The sequence below is a fragment of the Leopardus geoffroyi genome, chromosome B2 (genome assembly GCF_018350155.1).
Source record: "Leopardus geoffroyi isolate Oge1 chromosome B2, O.geoffroyi_Oge1_pat1.0, whole genome shotgun sequence".
NCBI lineage: Eukaryota > Metazoa > Chordata > Mammalia > Carnivora > Felidae > Leopardus > Leopardus geoffroyi.
The window spans coordinates 143,519,760-143,541,083 of record NC_059332.1 but is presented as its reverse complement, the minus strand read 5'-3'; the positions used below and the strand labels follow the sequence as shown (position 1 = coordinate 143,541,083).

The following is a 21,324-nucleotide window of genomic DNA, read 5'->3' as shown; positions in this document are numbered from 1 at the left end:
CAGGACAAATCCCTTCTTTTGAATGAAGATACTTGGAATTCAGAATACTTCTTTTGTTTAACTACCAGGATTATAATTTATTAACCATGCCTCAGAACAGCAGCATAGTATTTTCCAAGCCTTATAAAAAAGGTGTAGATGCATGCCGATCACTTCTTGATCACTTCTCATAAATTATTCTTATTACTTTAATAACAATGAAATGTGATTTTTTTTTTTTCTGGAGCACTGTCGCCAAGTCTATGCATTCTGGATATTCATTAAAAAAATTCTGCTTTACACCATATGCTGTAAATTGTTTTAGCTAATTTCTTCCAGTATCTTTTGTATCATAATGTATAACAAATATACTATTATGTATTATAGAAGTGTGCTCTTTGGCAACTAGGGCACACAAAGTCTTCTACAGAGAGAGGTTAAATCATCTTACTGTACATAAGACCAATAATGAGTTGGAACACGATTGTCCATGAGTCCCAATTCCCAGCATTTCGGTAATTCATGCTCACGTCATACATACACACACACACACACACACACACACAGAAAGGTCATACATACACGTACTTCTATTAAAGAAGGCACAAGGAATTCATTACTTAAGAAAAAACAAAAGAAAACTATTTGTTCTAAAACCACTGACATTCAGAAAACTTTATCAGAAAGATTATAAAAAATAAAATGGTCATTTAAAATACAAGATTCAAATACAAGGCACTGAACCTCTGTCAGCAAAGAGTTTACATGTGCCTCTTCAGGGGTAGACAATCGAGGAATAAACACCCTGGTCTATTCTGCATATTCCTAGGTGTACTACCATCTTGGCTACTTTACTGTCATCATCCTCTCCGTTTTGACCCTTGGCCTTTTGCTCTTGTCTCTCCTGTCACCCTCATACACTCTCTGCTCACACTCTCACTCTGGAGCATGACTCCACAATGCATGTCTGTCTCTTACTTCTCTCTTCCAAATTTCATCCCTTCACATGTAATCACCTCTAACATGTCTCCCTTCCATCACGCCTGGGGTCACCACAAGTCCAACATATTGGAACAAAAACATATCACCTTTCCTGGAAAGCCAGTTTCCTTTTCTGGTTGTTTCATTTTTCCACCTCTTTTTGGTGGAAAAGGGACCTTGAAGTTGCCTACACCCATCAAATCTGACCTGAGAAGCAGATTATGGTCATTGGTTTCAAAGTACTCACCTTCCTCTCAACAACAACACCAGACTGATGTACTTAAAAACATGGGTCATGAAAATAATATACAGTTCCTCGCCATATCGCCTTTGGGATATCATCCAACCACACTCCAAAACAACCACATTCATACGAGAACATACAAGAAACGTACACACTTCTCTCAACAGGTAAAACAACATGACTAGACAACAGCAACATCCAAATGATAAAACATATATACAAATATGGAGCAGAGATGGAAGGCAGGTTCTCTAACATATCACGAAATATCCCATGGTTACAAGAAAACAGAGAAAGACTTGATGCATGCAGCATATTAGCCAGTAAAAGCCACTGCTTCATTTACGCCATCCACAGGAAAAAGAGCTGTAACAATCCTCATCAGGCCAGGACTGCCATCTCAACCACCATATTTGCCTGTTAACAGTGCAACAGTATCCCCAGATGTGGACGCGGACACCTCCCCACGCCAGAACACGAAAGAACAGTGAGAAATGAGCAACAATGGCTGCAGTCTGGGCCATCGGGTGCACAGCAGGTTGACCAAAACCGTGTGGCATGTGTGTTAGTTTAGCGATGGGAACTGAACGAAGGTTGGTGAGCACATGTGTGTGACAGAAACACCACCCTCTTGCGAGACGGTGCCTCAGTGAAGACATGAACCGAAGGAGCACGAGGTACCTGTGACGGTTTCATTAAATGGTCCTGGACCCTTAATGGGAAAACCATCAATCTTGATCCATTCACCTCCTAAATGAGGAAAATGCAACTTCATAGTTAGAAACAAGAACGATTGGATTTTCCACATTTCTGCGCAGCCCTAACGTATATTTAATGGTCTTTTCAACACTCTTCCAGAGGATCTGCTCAGGCCACATCAGTAACAAGGCACATACGCTTTATCGACAACACATCTTTTTGGTCTTTTGCACGTGGTTTACTCTAACGGGTGCTCAAAAAAAAACCAGGAGAAAACACAAATGACCTACATTCAAATTACTTTAAAAGAAGGAGCAAAACTCTCCTAGTTTTCTATCTTTCAGCTTGCTAGACAAGTCTAAAAAAAAAAAAAAAAGAAAAAAATTCCTGTTTGGGAACTCTTTAAAGATTCTACGTTTGTGTAGACCTGAGAAAGCAAGGAGAGATGTTTCTCCCAAACGAAGTAACAAAAAGACAGCCTCCAATTCTAGGTAAGACTTACCAGGCAGGCTTTCAGCTCTGTAAACTGGACGGCTCACTCCATTGTGGTTTTCTGCAGTAACCAGCACAAAGTACACTACACCCGGCTCTGAAACATATGGTTTATATCAAGCCACCATTTCACATCTCCAAGAATGACAGTTCGATTCACTAACCGTCTTCCTCATATATAACCAAATAAAGAAATCTGAATTAAGCGACAAGTCTAACTACGGCTTTCTCTCTCACTGTTTTAATCGCTATCGCTAACATTCCTCTCATGTAACTAAAATACACCTGACCCAAAGAACACAAAATTTATTTGTAGTACAAAGTACATGGCATGTGTAATAAGCCTAGATCTGTGAGCAGTAGGCAGAAAAAGCTTTTGAGTTTTTTAATGTGAAATTAATGCAGGAAATAGAAATGCACTGTCTGCTAACTAGATGTTTTAACCTATGCTATCAGTAACTGCCAATAACATCTCTCCATGAAAGCTCCAAACAGAAATCTCCAAAAAACAGTAAGAAAATGTCAGTGGAACTCATAAAATTTAGCACATGGGAAATCTTCACTGCAACACACATAAAGCTTCGTGAAATTTTCCCCTTATCTCAGTAAAACACTCCCTTTACTAGATCTGCGTGCTGTCTTTGACTATTTCAACAAATATCTAGAAAAACAGTTGTTGGAATCTTGGAAATGCTAATCTTGAAATAACTGGGCTCCACTTTTTGACTTGCATCTAGGGGTCAAGGTCAAATTGCGATGCTCTCTTTGGCTGAGCTCCTGAAGTCAGTGGAACAGGAAGGGAAGCCAAGACGCCACATTACCAAGTGAGTGCGCCCCAAATGTGCAGCTTCAGAAAGCGAAACTCCAGTAGTGCTGGTTTTCCTCAAAATAAATTACTGCGAAAGGTAAGTGAAGGTGCGAACTCCTTGAGGAGACGAAAGTGTGCGGGCATGTGAGGGGCCAAAGGCTGGAGAGATAAGAGTTAGTTGTATCAAAGACAATAACGGTTATTACATTTCTCAAAGTGAGGAGTATTCCTGCAACGGAACTTGAGTTCTCGGGCCAGAGGTCCAGGAACAGCGACACAGGGATGCCATCTAGCATCCCTGCTGTGCTCAAGGCCAGTGTGACTTCTGTCTGACTGAGGCAGGGCCTGGTGGCATTGAGGGTTTGGCACGACCTGCCAGACCAACTGGAAAATGCTCTAGATCCAGACAGAACGCAAAATCATGCTTCGCCAGGCACTTTCTCTCTTCATCCTGAGGTTATTCGTATTTTCAGAGAAATGTAATCCACATGTCTCTGACTCCTGTTAACTCATCAGTGAGTTACTTGGGAGGCATTATTTGTTTTTCAGTGAGCTCTAGGGCTCTCTTTTTGCATGTGTTTCTTCTCTGCAGCAATCTTAACAACCTAAGGTTTGAACAAGCAGATATGACCCTGCTCATGCCTTCGGTCCAACAGAATCTCCATTTAACCTCGTAGTTGGACTTTCTAGGGCGACACTGACATGGAAAGGATTCAGAGAAATGTATGTGTGGCTGGAACTACCAAGAAGGAAATCTGGCCCCCCTTATGCCCCTTCTATACACTCTCTGCTCCATTACTCAGAAAGCCTAACATTAGGGAGCAGGAGGTGGAGGAGTAACTGCGTAGACTACGGCCAGGAACCCAAGGAGTCATGAGTTGATTTTGATCCACCAGAGGAAGGCAGGAAAATGGTGACCTGGCACAGGGAGACCTGGCTGTCATGGATGCTGACTTCTGTTACTTCTTCATGATCCATCGTGAGGTTGGGCTGTGACGTGACTGTAGAATAAATGGAGTTTCAGGCTCGTCAGATCAAAGACGCAGAAGCCAGGGGATCCCTGGGAGGTGGCAGCTCAAAACCTAAGTTCAAAACCGCCTACACCTGCACTTATAGAACAATATATCTAGGAAGAACTGCAAACATTACAAACTTCCAGAATCAAATTTAACGGGGAGAATGTTACATCTTTGAACCAGATGTGGCTAAGCGAATATCGCACATACGTACCTTCACAGGGACTCATTACTTGAGTAACCTCTGATTGATTTGTAAACTAGAAATCTCAAGATGAAGCTACAAAGTAGTTGAGTTTCTATGAAACAAACAAAGGACCAACGTATTTTCCAAAAGCACATTCAGAAACTAAAAATGGTTTCCTACATCCATTTAGAGAGATATCCAGAAATACTAGAATTCAAATGCAGAATGAGGAAGCCCAGGGGCAAGATAAAGGTTAAGCCACAGCCTCATGAACTCGGCTCCCCATTCCCAAAGAACCAGGAGGTCCCTTGAGCCTGTCCACACTGTGTCTCACAAACAGCCATCCTACCTAAGAAGGGAACTGAGAAGGCTGGTGTACAGTTAGTTCTGACTGGGAACAAGACCAGAGTGTCACTTACCCACATCCTCAATAAGGAAGGAGTGCGTCTCGGCATTCACCTTGATGTATTTAAGACTTTTCAGTGACTTCCCATAGGCAACGTTGTAATGCTCCACGGGTCTACTGGTAGCATCTTTGGGTGGGTCCCATGTGACTTTCAGGCCCATTTTAGTGGACAGCAGTTTCACGTGCCTTGGCTTCAGTGGGTGGTCAGCTATGCAAACAGCATGACTATGAACTTACGGGAACACAGACTGGGAAAACGAATTTTTTTTTTTCCAGCGTTCTCTGATATTGTTATCAAAAGAGCAAATGACTCTTCATTTGTCTGGTCCTAAAGACTTTAAGTACAATCATGTTTGAACATCATTACAGGATGAGAGCAAGACAAACATACCAAACCCACAAGCTTTTATGTATTTTGGAGAAAACAGTGGGTGGTAAATTTAAAACAAAAGTGAATCAAAACAAACTCGAGGCATTCTCTGGCTTGATTATGCTGCTTTGCTAGCACAGGAATAATGAACTCATAATTTGACATATTCTCCAGAGGCAACCATATATCAAATAACTTCTCAGCATTTTGTATGGTATAGTTGGATAATCTTTAAAATACCTCTGAGAGCAACATAAAATTTTCACGATAAGGGAGACTATCCATTGCAGCCAAAGTGAGATAATGGAAGTGTTCATTTCCACAAAGAAAACAAACCAAGATCATCAACAGCTTAAAAGGGAGATAAGCCTCTGGTATATCTGAATATAACTAATTTAAATGTCTCCATATTTTGTCCCAGAAGAGGAAAAACAAGTTATTAAGAAGCACAATTCCATTTGTTTCTTCAGTTCTGAGGTTCCGTAGAAGTATTCTATATTTTCAAAAATAACCCAAATGAGACATAACATTTTGTCAAACAAAATCTCTCAGCCCACACCGTAATGGATCCTAACACATAACACATAACACAATATAAACACATGCTAAACATTCACACAAATAAAGTTTAGGCAAATTTGGGTCTGAAACTGTTTATTCAGTGATGCCAGGCACTCCCAGGAAAGAAAAAAGTAGTCAAAAAACCTGGAAACCTTTTAACTTAGTAACATTAAGAAAAGTGAATTTGGAACCCCATGGAAAAAGAACGGGGAAGAAGTGTTTCATGATGACACGTGGATTGGTTAGTATGTGATTTTAATACTGGATGAAAACTCAGAACACAGGAAGCACAGATGACCCTAACATACCCCAAAACTTCCCCGCTGCCTCAGGAGGAACACGACGAGAAAAGGGGAGAACTCGTGGACCCCACTCAAAGAAATCCAAGGAGTAAAAAAGAAGAGAATGAATATGATGATTTCAAAGCAGAAGAGAAAGAGACAAAAGCATGTTGTCCGACTACGGGCACGAAGAGAACCCCACGAAGCAACCCGTCCCCAGTTCCAGAGATGAGGGTGTCAGGATGGGAGAAATCAGAAAAGAAACCTGGTACTCTGTGTGGAATTTTGAGTTCAGGAGTCTGTACACACGGCAAGGGGTTGACTTCCTGCGCGTTTACTAGCAATCACGGCTACTCTTCAATAATGCTCACGTACTCCCGCCTTCACCCACAAGAAACCTTCCAGGACTTACTTAGCCAGAGGACCGGGGCTCCCTTCCCTCAGTTCCCTTTATTTTCCCCAAGGCTTCATTCCAGAAACCTCTCCTCCTCCTCTGCCATCTGACTAACGAGCTTTTTCGAGTTGCATTCCACGTTTCCCCCAACGGCAGAAATCAGTTCCAGGAATCCGCTATTCCACAGTGACCAAAAGGTGTGCAAGAGTAAAGCGAGGTCTCCAAAGCCTGCAAAGGGATGCTCACGGCTGGGCGGTTCTCCCAAGGACGAAAACAAATCAATGAGTGCATGAATAACATTTTTCTTTACGGTTCCATTCCAAATCTAAGAAAAGTTAGAGCCTGGACAGACATAGCTGAAACAAGAGGCCTGTGAAACCCAAACGCTCACATCTTTTCTTGGGCACTCGTGATTCAATTAGCACAAACCCGCCTAGGCCTGAAAATGCTGGACTTTGATTACCGGTATCTGAAAAGAAGAACAATTTATAAACATACTCCTTGTTCTTCCCGGCTCTGCCTCACATCTACCCTTGGACCCGGCATAGATGAATTTCCACCTCACGCAAGAATCCATGTTCAAATGGTTCCATCAGCCCGGCATATGGGGAAACACTCAAAACCTTCAAGGAGCTCCAGTAAGGGGCACAAGTAAAGAAGGGCAAAGGGCAAATACCTCTGGGTTGCCAAAACCTAATGAATCTCATTTCGTTGTGCTCACACAATCAGAGCCTCCAACTGCGTCCATGCATGAGTCTGTTTGTTCTCCTGTTGCCAATGATCAAGTACCATCAGCGTGTCTCCACTTGATAACTGCCTGAGCCAGCATGTGTGTGCTGAGAAAAAGGCCATATGGTGCGTGCAACTGCTCTAAAGTAAATACGAATGGGAGAGTTCAGTGGATAGGAAGAGGGGATTTTTTAAAAAAAAAAAAAAATTTTTTTAACGTTTATTTATTTTTGAGACAGAGAGAGACAGAGCATGAACGGGGGAGGGTCAGAGAGAGGGAGACACAGAATCTGAAACAGGCTCCAGGCTCTGAGCTGTCAGCACAGAGCCCGACGCGGGGCTTGAACTCACGGACCGCGAGATCATGACCTGAGCCGAAGTCGGCGGCTTAACCGACTGAGCCACCCAGGCGCCCCAGGAAGAGGGGATTTATCGAGTGTCTACCGTCCACCACGCACCGCTCTGAGCACCCAACCTTATGCTGCAGGAGACGCTCAGAACACACATAACCTGGGAGAACACACATAACTCCCTCCATATTGCAGACGGGGGAAAGAAGGCCTTGGAGCAAGGAGGTTAGGGTTCAGCCAGAGTCACACAGCTGCACCCAGGGGGAGCCGAATGCAAGCCCTGCTTTGTCCCATTCTAAAGCCCAGGTCTCCCCCCCCCACAGCTCCCAGATCCTCAGAATCTGCTCCGGCCCATACATGATCTGTGACCACTGCCAGTGAAACCACCCTTGTAAAAAAGATAAGGCCTCCTAGTTGTAGTTGTGATTACCATTTCTTCCACCATGCTACTTTCCCCTCGGGACGGAGACGGGGCAGGGGAGCACTCCTGCCCCACCCCAGTCATGGCACCTTGTGCTGGGTGTCCTCATCCTCCCTCTCTCTGAAGGCATGGAAGAAGTGGACGAGGTACTCTCTCAGGGATATTTGCACTCTTAGGACAAAACCTGAGACCAAATGACTTTTCTCATAGCAATGTTTTAGGCCTTAGAGAGTCACCTAATGAAGGTCATTTTTAAACCCAAAGACCTTTGGGGGACCTGGAACCATACTTTCAAAGCAGCCTTAGGATCAATCTCCTTAAGACCAATCCTGAATGTAAGGTTTTCCAAAGGCCTGAGGCCAGTCTACCATGACCCCTCCTCCCACCCTACCCCCCAGCACAGGCAAACTGGGACAGTTAAACAAACTATACGGTGGCTTGATTAGCAGGTATTTTCACCCCCTGGAGTCTCATCAACTTTGATATTTAAAATTGATGTCATTTGTGATGCTTCCTACCATCTGTACCCTCCTCAGAAAGAACTGGAGGAAGAGAAGAGAGACCCTGGATCAAAAGTGATCTTGTCTGTCATTGCAGCCCCACCCAGAGCTCCCTGAGCCCAAGTTCTCGGTGAACGCATCAAATCAGCATCTATCTAAGGAACAGCCAGTCCAGGCAGCACAAATCAATGTGCATACACTTGGATTACCTGACAGAAAGCTTCTTCTTGGGACTAGAAACATGCCAATATGTTCTATTCCTGATGATCATTTTGTAGGTCTCCTGATTTCCTTCCTTAAATGTGAAGTAAAGGCATAAAGACTTTGAAATTGGTTTCCAGGACTGCAGACTGCATTCTGGTTCTGTGCTGTGGGATCAACATTCTGGGAGTACAAAGATGCAATATGACAAAGTGGTTCCTCATTTATTCTAAGTGTTCTTAGAATCTTATAATAGACCACCCTCTGTTAGATAAATGCAGCACGTGACCTTTTGTAATAGTTCTCAGTATTCTTGCCTGATAAAGACGTATGATACTGGGTATATTCTTTAAAGCTATATGTCCCACGAGCTGCCTCTATAAAAAGGACAAAGGAAAAATCCAAAGTCAACACAACAGGAATTATATGGCCCAACAGAGGGAACACTGGGAGGTAATCTCACAGAGCGTGCACGACAGGTTAGGGCCACAACAAGCTGTTTTTTTCTTCTCCACAGGATGCAAAATGAGGAAATGAGCTTAAGCTGCAGCCTAAGGGATTTTAGGTTAAGGAAAAAAGAATTTCCTGTCCATGTCTTTCCCCTTTTCTCCCCATTCAAGGCTGTCTTTGAATAGAGCAGATGGTAAGATGCTCCAGACAGAAGAAGGAAGCTACTAAAGTCTGCTGTGACGGAAGCAATTTCATACCATGACAAAGCCACTTCCAGAGTTTGTGCCAGTAACCATTACCCAAATTCAAGAATATTTTGCCATGTACCAAGTGGCATATGGTATTTTGGTGATCTTTCAGATTCCCAGCCACTGCCAGGCTAGACATGTCTGAGCCATGGTTCCCATGAGACCTCTACTGGTTTGTTCAGGAATGGAAAATAAGGGCACAGTCAGTACCTAGAGTTGCTCCTTTGGTCTAGCTCCAAACCTCAGGTCTTATCCAAGAGGGCTCTAGAAGGCCAGTTTGCTTCAAGGGTCAAAGTATGGATCCCTTTCTGCTCAAGGATAGATACCAAAATTCCAATGGCTCTGTAATGTCTGTCCTTAGAAGGTCTTCAGCTTCTGCAGAGTGACCTCAAGGGATTCTCCAGGGCTGACGAATGCCCTTGGGATGCCAGAGCTAGGTTCCCAAGGCAGGCTGGCCTGACCAACATCTGCAGGGCCCATTTTTCATAGTGGACAGGGGCAAAACTCTTCACCTGCCCCTTGCTCACCTTGCCACTCTGGCATCTTTCTTGACACCACAATTGACCATATGCCTGGTTCTCACTTAAATGGCTGATGGATTGAAGAAAAAGATGTTAGCAGGATTTAGACTCATGAGATCAACCAAGGATATCCAACCCAAATACCTCCAAATACCTCCAAGGACCAGGAAGATCAAGCAAATAGTGAAGACATATTAAGGAGTGTCCACTGAGTCTAAAGGCACAATTTGGTCTCACTTTAGGTACAGATCTGTTCAAGGATTCCTATCTCACTGCCAGACCACCCTCTGTCCCATGAGAGACCTAAAGGCTCTGCAAAAAAAAAAAAAAAAAAAAAAAAAAAAAACTGGCCTGGGCTCCAAAGAAGAAAGGAAGGTCCACCCCAGGATGGTTTTGGGTAGGGGAGTGTAGGATGCTACACAGGCTTCAACTACTAGCAAAACTGATGACTTCCAGATGTCTAGCTCTGGCCTAACCATCCCAGACTGACAGTCCCTACTGCCTATGTGATAGTCCCATGTGAGTTCCAAATGTAACGTGTTCAAAGTGAACTCGGTATCTTACTTCTCACTATCTTGGTTCAGACATCACCATCCATCCTTAAGGGTACAGGCATAGCCACAACAAACGAAAATACATATATTCCTAGAAAGGGAATTCTGTCAAGGGCTATTTCTCAGAATAAAGGGATGGAAAGTTCAGAATTAATTGATAAAATGAATCAATGGTAGGGGCACCTGGGTGGCTCAGTGGTTAAGTGTCCAGCTCTTGATTTTGGCTCAGGTCATGATCTCACGGTTCATGAGTTCAAGCCCCAAATTGGGCTCTGTGCTGACACCACCGAACATGCTTGGGATTCTCTCTCCCTCTCTCTCTGCCCCTCCCCTGCTTGTTCTCTCTCTCTCTGTCTCTCAAAGTAAATTAACATTAAAAAAAAGATTCAATGGTAAAAAGTAATCCAAAATGGACACAATTCATGTAAAAAATCATGATTTGAAGACTGTGTTTAAAAACAGTAACTGAACCTTTCTGGATCCAAAATATTGTTTTTGCTTTTTTCTTTGTTTTGTTCTACTTTTGAAAAGTCATACTGTGACTTCATTATATTCTCTACATAGGCAAACAATCAAACTAACAGGTTTAGTACTGATAAGGTTAAATTAAAGAGGGTGGATCGGATGTGTGACCGTCATCATGCTTTCTGTCTTCCTCTCTTCTCCAATTCCAGACCCTCAGGTGAACACAGAAGGGAGAGCTGAGCCTAGGAGCAGAACCCCTCAGGGCTGCTGCCTCACAGGTGGGGAGAAAGCAACAGGCCTGAGCCACAACCCAGGACCCTCCCATGTGGAAGCAGGAATGGAGCCTGTGGCAAGGCAGACCCGAAGAGGAAACTCACATGTCTGTGTCTTCTAACCCATTACTGTCACCGACTAGAGAAAGTAGGCCAATGGAGACTGGGCTCTTTCCACTCACCCCTCAGATACAGCAAGTCTCGTGGAGGAAAGGGGGTACAGGATGAGGAGAGAGGCCAGAAGCGAAACATGAGGAGAGGAAAATGGAAGTCCCCTTAACATCCCCAGAAGACTATTCCCCAGAAGACTATTCCCACTGGGCATGACCATTAACCTGGCCCCACTGGGCATGACCATTACCCTGAGGTCAACTTGTGGCTGCTCCTTCAGAGTGAGGATCAGGACCACCGGCTCCACCTTCAGGAGCCTCCCCATTGCCAACCACTGTCGTACCATGTGTCCTCCTGGGGTTACAGATAGGGATCTCCCCCAGCCCCCAAAAGGCTCTGAAAGGAGGAGGGTTCATTCTTTAGCCAACTCCAAAGCCATGCTGACCTCTAAGCTGAAAATCCACTCCTGCCTGTCCTTTCCCAATCCCATATTCTGCCAACTCATGCTGTCCAAAATAGCCCACCAGAGTGTAAGCAATGAGATGAAATGATAGGTATTCTGATAATACAATACCAGCAATATGAAATATCCCGATTTCAACATAAGTCCTTCCCGTTACAAAATTCTCAAGGAAAATTTAGAGTCCAAGAGTGAAGCCTTCTTGGTCTCAGAGCTTAAAATATGAAGAAATTAAAATCTAAGTTTCTTTCTGCTCTTCCTATTCTGTCTAGCCTCGGCCAGAGGACATTCATCAAGTGCCCAGAGGAGGTCAGGGCTCCCTTGGCAACTACAGCTTCTTCCGTCTTTTACTGGGATTGATGTGGATTCTAATTCAAAGTCTTCCACTTGCCTAAATTCTTTAGGAGCCCCAAGACCCTAAAATTTCTATAAGGCAGCAAATCCAAAATGTGCTCTGTAAAGGATACATATCACTTTTGTCTATCCAGTGAAGCCTCCCCCAATTCTGGTAACAGACTTCTGTTCATGTGAGTCCAGATGGCTCAGAAGTCTCCACTGGAATTGTTTTAATTGGAGCTGGAACCCAGGCACTGCTTTTGCTTTCCAGTCATAAGGCTCTGAAGGGAGCATCCTAGAATTGCTAGTGACAGCTCTCATGTCACACAGAGAAGACACCAAGAGATGGAGAGAGAGTCTGGCGGCTGTTAGAACCTAGGTTCTAGGGCTCAACCCCTAAGGCCAGCTCAATCCCTGCACTTCCAAACGTACAGCTCCACAAAGCAATGAATTCTGGGATTTAAATTCGTTCAAGTTGGGATTTTGCCACATGCAGTCAAACCCTGATAGGTTAATCAAGATCCTCTACGAAAGTCAAAAATAACTTTCTGAAGCTACCCCGGTAAGCCAGTACATTTAGTCACAAAAGGCTGCCAGGGTGCAGACACACCCCAAAAAATTTTAAGGCAAATACCAGCCAGGGACAGCTGCCATTCCTAGCTGAGCGCTCCATGCAGCCCACCCAGTCTGGCAGTCGATGCTGAGGAGCCGGAGAGGACAACCTTGGTTAAGAAGGAAACTTCCAAATGAATGTTAAGAACTTTTCGAAATAAACGAGTCTCTTAAAACCCCCCAAATTCTAAAATTATTTCATAAGTATACCAAGGATTGTTCTTTAATGCAACAAAACCTTCGTGTTTATGTAAGTCTCCCTATTTCATCTTTGTTTGAAATTCAAGTTTTACTTTCCACTGGAAACCGCCAAATACTTCCCAGACTCTGAAATGAAGAAAACACAGCTCTCACTGCAACCATGAATTTTTGACCAAAAATCCAATCGATAAGCCAGGAAAGGTCAGGATGTAAACCGGGGGGGGGGGTAGGAAATCAACGTGGTCTACAACTTTGAGACTATCATTCCAAGAAAAGGTGGAAAAATTCAGCTATTGTCCATAAGATACCAGACAGCACAGGAATATTCACAAATGTAGAAATATCCAGATGGTTGGCAACACATGGGCAAAACACTGAAATGCCTGACTGAGTTTTAATAACTTGTCAAATGGGATGGAATTATATTTGCCAAATAATTATGGCTCTTCCCTCAAAAAAACAAAAAAGCACAAGCAAACAAAACAACAACAACAACAACAAAATCAAGAATAAAAAAACAGAGAAAGTACAGGTTGATTTGCCATGGTGGGAAGTAAAACTGATACTAGTAAAATCTACATATGGTTGACTGCATTTTCCACCTGGAAGACTGGGGTCGGGTAGACACAGTCTGAGTATTAAAATAATGGCCTGGCTCCTCTTCTGACATTTCACAATATGAATGGGGTTTAATAAAAGTGTTTTCCACAGTTGGCACGATTCTGTACGGATAACTGCTTTAAAAAACAAAACCCAGGTCTAGGAGTCTAGGTCTTTGGAGTCTTTAAACTTGAAAAACACCCCAGGGAGCCAAAAGAACTCTGCAAACAGAACCTCTGACCCCACCACAGGGAAGCCACACAGCGCTGTCCTCACGTCAGAGGGAAACACGAAGGCAAGCAGATGTCCTGGGTCCCTCGGGAGATGGAGGGCAGTCAGGGTTCTCCAGACCTTATCCCTGGTTCACATTCCTCAAAACCCAATCCATCTCCCCTTGTCACAATGTAACCCCATGTAACCGGGTTCCGCCCCCGTGGCCAACGTGTCCTGTCCCATTTACCTGCTGAGGGTGTATACAAGTGGAGTGAGAAACCAGAAGACTCAGAATGCCCCAGGCCTCTCTCGGTGAGGCAGGAGCACCCCCGCCACTCACACTCCCAGAGTTTCCTAATGAACAGAGGGAGGAGGGAAGCCACTAGGTTCGGCGTGTGTTCTGCTCACCTCTCCCGAGCCTCAGCTAAACCTGACTTCCCTGCCCTTGTCCCCAGACCCTCAGGCACTTTCCAGTGTTTTGATCACAACAAAGCATCATTTTATTCAGACTAAATGGCCAAATTCACATGCATACATGCCAATGAGCTTATAAGGGCACTAGATGGTCACTGAATACAATTGTGAATCACATTTTTTCTCCATCAGCTCAAAGAAGCCAAATGATGAAGCCATCCAAATCTCAAAATTTGAGCCACTGGCTACACTTCAGTAGAGTTTGTCTGAGACCATTTCTATCCTTTCCAGACAGTCAGGGCCGCTGCCACCCTCATCTGCCTCTGTGCAAGCATTCTCCCCTGGATGAGTTTCCGGTGGCCACATGTCACAGAAAGAGGTGATCCTCATATGTGGCTTTAGTAAACTGCACCCCGGGGCAGGGGTAGGGGCCACACATAAGCTGGTCATGCCCTAGGCTGCCAGGCATTCCTGCCAGCTCACAAGAACTTCCCAAGGAAAGAGTCCCAATGCTGTATGGGCTGCACTTTCTTTCCCCTGTCCCTTTCTCCTTAGGAGCTGGCCCCCAACCTCCCACCCAAGGCCACTTGCATCCCCAGTGCGGCCACAGTCCTGTGATATTGGTAAACAAAGGCTGTATTCAAATACCATCTCATTACCTCAAAGGTTAATGGCTTCTTACGGGAAATTTTTGCCTAGAATGTTCTAGAGTCTACCTTGTTTATTTGTATTTGGGGAGAAAAAGGGGTGAACAGAGAAAGTCAGAATATTTGTTAATATAGTTTACTTCATATTATTCCCTTTCAATTATCTTTCTTCCTCCTCACCAGCCACCTTGGGAAAGATCTATAAAGTGGAAGAATACAAAAATGGACAACAAAAAGAAGCAGCAAGGAATTCTGTTTCAAAACCAGCAGCAAGTGGCAAAACTAAAACAAAGTGCTCAAGCCCAAAGAACACTCTTAAAATGAATCTGCCTTCTCCCTCAAGAATCTCCTGAGATGTTTTAAGTTGAATTTTTGTTAGTCTCATTCAGGAATGTACAGTTTCCCAACTAATTTATAACAGTTTAGAACTTGCATTGAATTCAGAAATGGTCAACAGTGGGTTGGGTACCCAAGAATCATTCCTGGCTGCTTTTTCCTCCTTCACCTTCTTCCACAATAGAAACTGGGATGTTAAATATTCATGACCCTTCAGCCTTCCCAGTAGCTAAGGATGGTCATGTGATTGATTCTAGCCAAAGACACATACAAGGAAGTTACTATCACTTCCGGGAAAGCATTATACAGGGACAGGATCTGCTCTCCTGTGCTTTTTTTGACCTTTCATATCTTCCTGTTTTTTCCCCACTCTGAGATGTCAACATGACACCTGGAGATGCGGCAGCCATCTTGGAACATGAAATGACAAGCCTGAGTATGTCCAACTAGACATACTGGGAAGGCCTGGGATGGCCAACTGGAACACATGTAAAGATCCTGGGTCCCTCATGAGCCTCTCTGCTCCTGAGTTTATTGATGAGTGAGATAAACAATTTTCTTGCCTGTTTAGCCACTGTTAATCAGATACTGTGCTATCAGCAACCCAATCCATTGCTACCTGGTATCATCCTTACTGGATCCATAAAATCAAGTCACTTTTTCCCTTGATTTCTAAATGAGAGCTGCCTTTTTTTTTTTTTTTTTTTTTTAACTAACTTATTTCTGTTGTTTTTAAGGGATCCTCTCTGGAAATTTAATTTTGACAATGTCAGTGCTTTGTTTGTCAGTATGCCACAGACTTGAGTCAGTACATCTGTCCAGAAAATGATGCAGCCAAAAGTTAGAGTAAACTTAACCCACAGAGCTGGCAGGATTTGATCATTAGGATTTAAAGTTTTAAAGGTCTTGGCCATTTTACTCAGGAACTAATGTAAGCAAAAGCTACTGTTCAAAGAAAAGACAAGAATTTTTCCCCATCTGAACCACCAGCTTTCCAGAATGATTTAGGGAAGTGGAACTGGAGGGATTCCATAGATATGCCTATTTATAATAACAACAAGAAAACAAGGGACCCCAAAGAGAAAAGGCCTATGGATTGGAAAGGAATACAGGATTCATGCCTGCTGTTGACCAGCATCAGAGATCCTACTAGACACCAGTACTTTCCAGGTTTTTGTGGGATCTTTTGCACATTCTTCAAATTCAATTCGCAACTGAGAAATAGTTTCTCAAAGAATTACCATTGTTTGCTGGTCCAGCTTAAACTCAGCCTACTATAAACTGCCTGACACGCCAGCCAAAAAAAACTCCCTGAAAATTCATTCCTTTTCCCAAAATGTGAAAGTCATTGTCTAACTATGTTAAACACTTGGGCACTACTGTCACTGAAATCACCACTCATCTTACTCGGAAAGTTCCCTGCAAAATACCCTTAGAAGACAAGCCAAGCAAATGTTGTGCAGAGGCAGGTATGAAACAGAGTATATGAGGCAGACACGACCAGAAGCCAACAACCACCTGGACTCAATGACAGCCCAGACTGCTAATGAGAATAATTTTTTACATTATGCTTTAATATTTTAAAAATTAATATTTCAGATATCACCTCATGGTTATGAATAGGCATAGGCAAACAATCTATCAATGAAGAGGAAAAAAATGTTCAACACACCTAATGAGCAAGGACTTTAGGTTTTGCAATGGAGCCATTTGTGATCAAGTACAAATAGACAGAGAGGTAAAGAAGAAAGAAAATGAACACTTGTTGTATACCCATGTAGTAAGCACCAGTCATTTCATTTATTTCTGCAACAGACATAGGTTGAATACTTACTATGTGTCAGATTCTGAGATAGGCCCTGGGGACCCAGAGGTGATTAAAAAGAGTTCTATGCTATCACAACTATTAGGTCTTTAGTCTCCATAAAAACCTTATCAAATGTGCTTTGGTATCCCCATTTTTATAAATGAGGAAACTGAGTCTCATAAAGTTAAGTGACTCCCCAGGTGCACACAGCTAGTAAGTTACACTGGCTAAACCAAAAGACCATGAAACCAAAGACCATGCTTTTCCACTATTCTTTGTTGCCTCTCAGCTGCCGTTATAACTAAAAGAGATAAATGTAAGCCTGGAGAGAAGTCAGAACCAAATATATAAAACCGAAAGTTATCAGTGGCAGCAGAATTCATGGCGATACATGAGCTCATTGTGCTGAGTGAACTATTACAAATATTAAGAAGAGTCGATATTGCCAAACCTTCATCTCTTGGTCCTTGATTTATTCTACTTCCAACAACAGTTGAGTCCTTCTCCTAGAAGTCCTCTTCTCCTGTCCTCTCTAACCCCACAGTCATCTGCCTTTGAGGACACCATCCTCCCTGGTTTATCTTCCACATCATCTGTCTCCTTTGCCAGACTCAAATGTTAGACTACTTCAGAGTCCAACCTCTGGCCCTCCCTCTTCTCTGCATGCACCGCCCCCACTCCACCCCGCTGTCTTCTCTCCCTAGTTAGCACATCTAGTTCTATGATTGCAAATACCATCCATACAATGATGGTTCCTAAATTCATAACTCCAGTCCTGGGTTTTCCTTTGAGTTCCAGTGTGTCCAACAGTCTACTTGACATCCCCAGTAGAACCCAAAGAACATAGATGTGTGAAGGACGACTGGAAAGAAGACACTTTAATTTGAAATATTAGCTATAAAGAGGAGAAACTGGAAAATAGTTGCATCATGGAAGACAGAAATAGAGAGATTTTCAGAAAGTAAGGAATATCTGTCAGTGTCAAGTCAAATAAATGCTGAGAAGAGCCCATTTTTCTTCACTTATAATTAGGACAGGTTCACCCCCATTCAAAACATCAAAACAAAGCTAATATGCCACCAAAGTTTCTTTCTGAAAATATCAAACTTAATGACTTCCTTTTCTAGTGCTACTTTCAAAGCACGGATGCAAGAATAAAATGTGAAAGAAAACTATAAGGCACTCGACACACATGGGAGGAGGAAGAGGCACAGTGCGGGGCTCGTGTCACCAATGAATTTTCTATTGGCTAATAGAAAATGACCCAGCATGATTCCCAGTACCTGGGACCTCTCGACCAATTCTCTCTCCTCACCTAGCAGGAGTGGGCTTTGGGTCTTCATTTTCCTCAATCTTAAGACATAGTCTTTGAAATGAATTTTAAAATCTTAAGAGTTGAAAGGAAACTTAGGTAACCTGATCAACTTCCCTCTTCAATCTGCCTATCTATTCTGTGCCTAAAATGGTCGTGAGTAGTTTCTGTAACTAGTCATGTCTACCTAACTCAAATCCCAACACATTCCCCCACCTTCAAAGGTAACTTTCTATGAATGTGTTCCTCAGCTGGGCGATGATGCAGAGTTACTATGCAAGTGCTGCCCTGGGAATACCAGTGAATAAATTCACAAGTATGTAAGAAAGGCAGTGTCTTCAGTCTTCTGAGGGAAGCACGCTACTAGCACATGAGTAAAAGAGTAAGGGTATCAGACATTTAATATCACCTGCGTGCTACTAACAATACACATTATCAGGGCTCCGAAGGGCAAGGGAAGGAAGTCTTTCTCAAGTAAGGATGATAAGAGAACAAAGTATGACATTGGTGGCATTCAAGAAGGGCCTTTGCCAGAGATTGCCCCCATGTGTGTGAGCACTGGTCAGTACTTTTGATTCTAAGAGGACATTTAATCTGTGACTCCAACCCAGCCTACCCTTTACCTCTGAGAATGCTCTGAATTGCTTCCTGTAATCAAAATGTATTACAATTTCAGAGCATCAGTGGACCCCATTAAACTCATCCCAGAGACTCTAAGTCAAAACCCTCATGTTCCCCAAGACAGACATGTAATCTGCTAAGACAATATCCTGTGTTTCATCTCCAGGACTTCTTCCTTCCTACTATTTAGAATAAAAATATGGTGATAGCACAGTTTTAAAATAAGATCAATCCAGGTTTCAGGGAGGTCAGGGGGCATAGTACCCTCTGCCCCTCTTTTCTCTTCCCCTTGCCTGTCATTTGCTCAGATATCTGTAGGTATCTATGTGGATTCTGAGAGTTATTAACCACAAGAAGAGGCTTCAGTTCTCCCAGTCTATCAGAAAATAATAGAAGGAAATCGTTGGGTAGCGTAGAGAAATGTTAAAAAACAGAGCAGAGCCCAGACATGTGTTATAACAGAAAAAGAACATGGCAGCTTTCTGTAACATATGGAATGTCAGAAAGTTGGACATTCGTAGGAGAGCAAGGCTGCCTCACCTCATCACCTAGAAATCTCGATGAGAGACGAACAGACCGCAATCCAGGTAAGAGAAAGACAGTGATGCATCCCAAATTTTATCGAATAGGAAAAAAAATGTAGATCGAGTCAACATCAAACTGCTCCTGTCACGCAAGGTCCTCACACAAATTTGCTAATTTCTGTTGCTAATCTTATGATTTTATGTATGCTAATGTAAAAACATTCAGAACTTAACACAATACCTGGCAAGTAAAAGTTGATTAGAAAGTACTAGATGATCCTATCTATACCACACACTCAATGCCATTGTTTATTGCTACATCAATCCCGACTTCTTCTTTGTACCACATGCCTCAGAGCCTAGCATAGTCACTGGCCATAGAAGATCCAAGTTAATTAATTAATTACTTACTTTATGAATGAAGGATGGAGTCAGGCTTGACCTATGAATTAGGCCTACTGAATGTGCGTAGGTCTTCAGAACGTGGGTTGACAATTCAACACAGGGTACAACACAGTGCCTCATGTCTTCCTATGGCTCAACTATGGCCCCCACTGTTAGAAGCTGCAGGAATTCTTTCACCTACTGAAAAGGAATTGTGTTGAGAGGCACACCATGTGTTGTGGGTTTAACTGTGTCTCCCCAAAAGCTATGTTGAGTGCTAACACCCAGGACCCGTGAATGTGACTTGGAAATAGGGTTGTTGCAGATGTAATCAAGTTAGGATGATGTTATGCTTGATTAGGGCTGGTCTTAATCCAATATGACCAGTATCCTTACAAGAAGACACAGGGAGAAGACCATGTGACAGTGGAGACAAGAGAATGGAGTGATACATCTATAAGCCAAGGGACACCAAGGAGTACTGGAAATCATGTCACAAAGAAGAGGCAAGGAAAGATTCTTCTCTAGAGCCTTCAGAGACGGTGTGACCCTGACCTACAGATTTCAGTCTTCCAGCCTCCAGAAGTATGAGAGAATAAATTTTCTGTTGTTTAAAGCCACCCAGTTTGTGGCCCTAGGAAACTAGTAAATGTAATTCTCTGCTCCAGCCGCAGAGGGACTTTCCAACACAAGCCAACACTCTTCAGAACTTGAGGGCTGAGCTCACAGGACTATGGAGACAGGTGGGCAGGACACTGTCCCACACCCCCCGACCCCACGTATCCTGCTGTTGTTAGTGTACGTCAATATATTTATAGCACATGTAATCAATACCAAAGAAAGCGCATCCAATCATTCAGCAAATATCTACGGAGCACCTACTCTGTGCAGGCAGCATTCTAGGCAATGAAGAGACTTCAGTGAATAAAACCAACAAAATATCCTTCTCTTGTGGAGCTTATACTCCAGTGGAGGACTACAGGCACTTATCGAATCCAAAAGCAAAATACATGACCTAGGAGGTAGGGATAAGCTGGGGAGAAAAATAGAGCCAGAGTAAGAAGCACTGGGGAGTAGGGATAGGGTTACACTGTTAAATTGGGGAGGAAGTGGTCACATAAGACCTGGTGAGATGCTGCCTAAAGAATCTGAAGACAGTGAGGAATGTACCCATAGATGTTTATGGAAAGTTTTTTGGGCGGAGGGAACAGTAAGTGCAAAGGCACTGGGGCTGGAAGGTCCCTAGCACATTAGAGGACCAGCAAGGAAGCCAAGTAGCTGGACCTGACAGTGAGGGAGGGCATGGGATAGAAGATGATTATGTGTAGCCTTGAAAACTTGTTAGGATTTTGGTTTTTATGTAAGAGAGATGCGGAGTTACTAGAAGGTTCTAGTGACTTCACACGTCATGAGAATCACTGTGGCTGCTGTTTTGAGAATGGGATGTAGGGAAAGAGGGCAGAAACAGGGACACCAGTAAAGAGGTTATTGCAATAATTCAGGTAAGGTGGCTTGGACCAGGCGGTGGCAGTATTTTGCCACTATGCCAAATTATATACCATGGTATCTCAGTGTGTGCAAAAATACTTGCAAGCTAATTATAGTGATCTCAAGCAG

The 21,324-nt window shown here is 43.2% G+C and overlaps 1 protein-coding gene across 1 annotated transcript in view; it reads right to left on the bottom strand.

The window, feature by feature from the left end:
- The window catches only part of FNDC1 (fibronectin type III domain containing 1), a 107,070-nt gene that overhangs the window by 75,071 nt on the left and 10,675 nt on the right, over positions 1–21,324 (bottom strand). The window contains exons 2-4 of the mRNA XM_045500189.1: positions 4,826–5,020; positions 2,406–2,492; positions 1,886–1,954 (exon numbers count right to left, since the gene is read on the bottom strand). Coding sequence (XP_045356145.1) covers positions 1,886–1,954; positions 2,406–2,492; positions 4,826–5,020 — 351 coding nt within the window. The remainder of the gene's footprint in view (positions 1–1,885; positions 1,955–2,405; positions 2,493–4,825; positions 5,021–21,324) is intronic.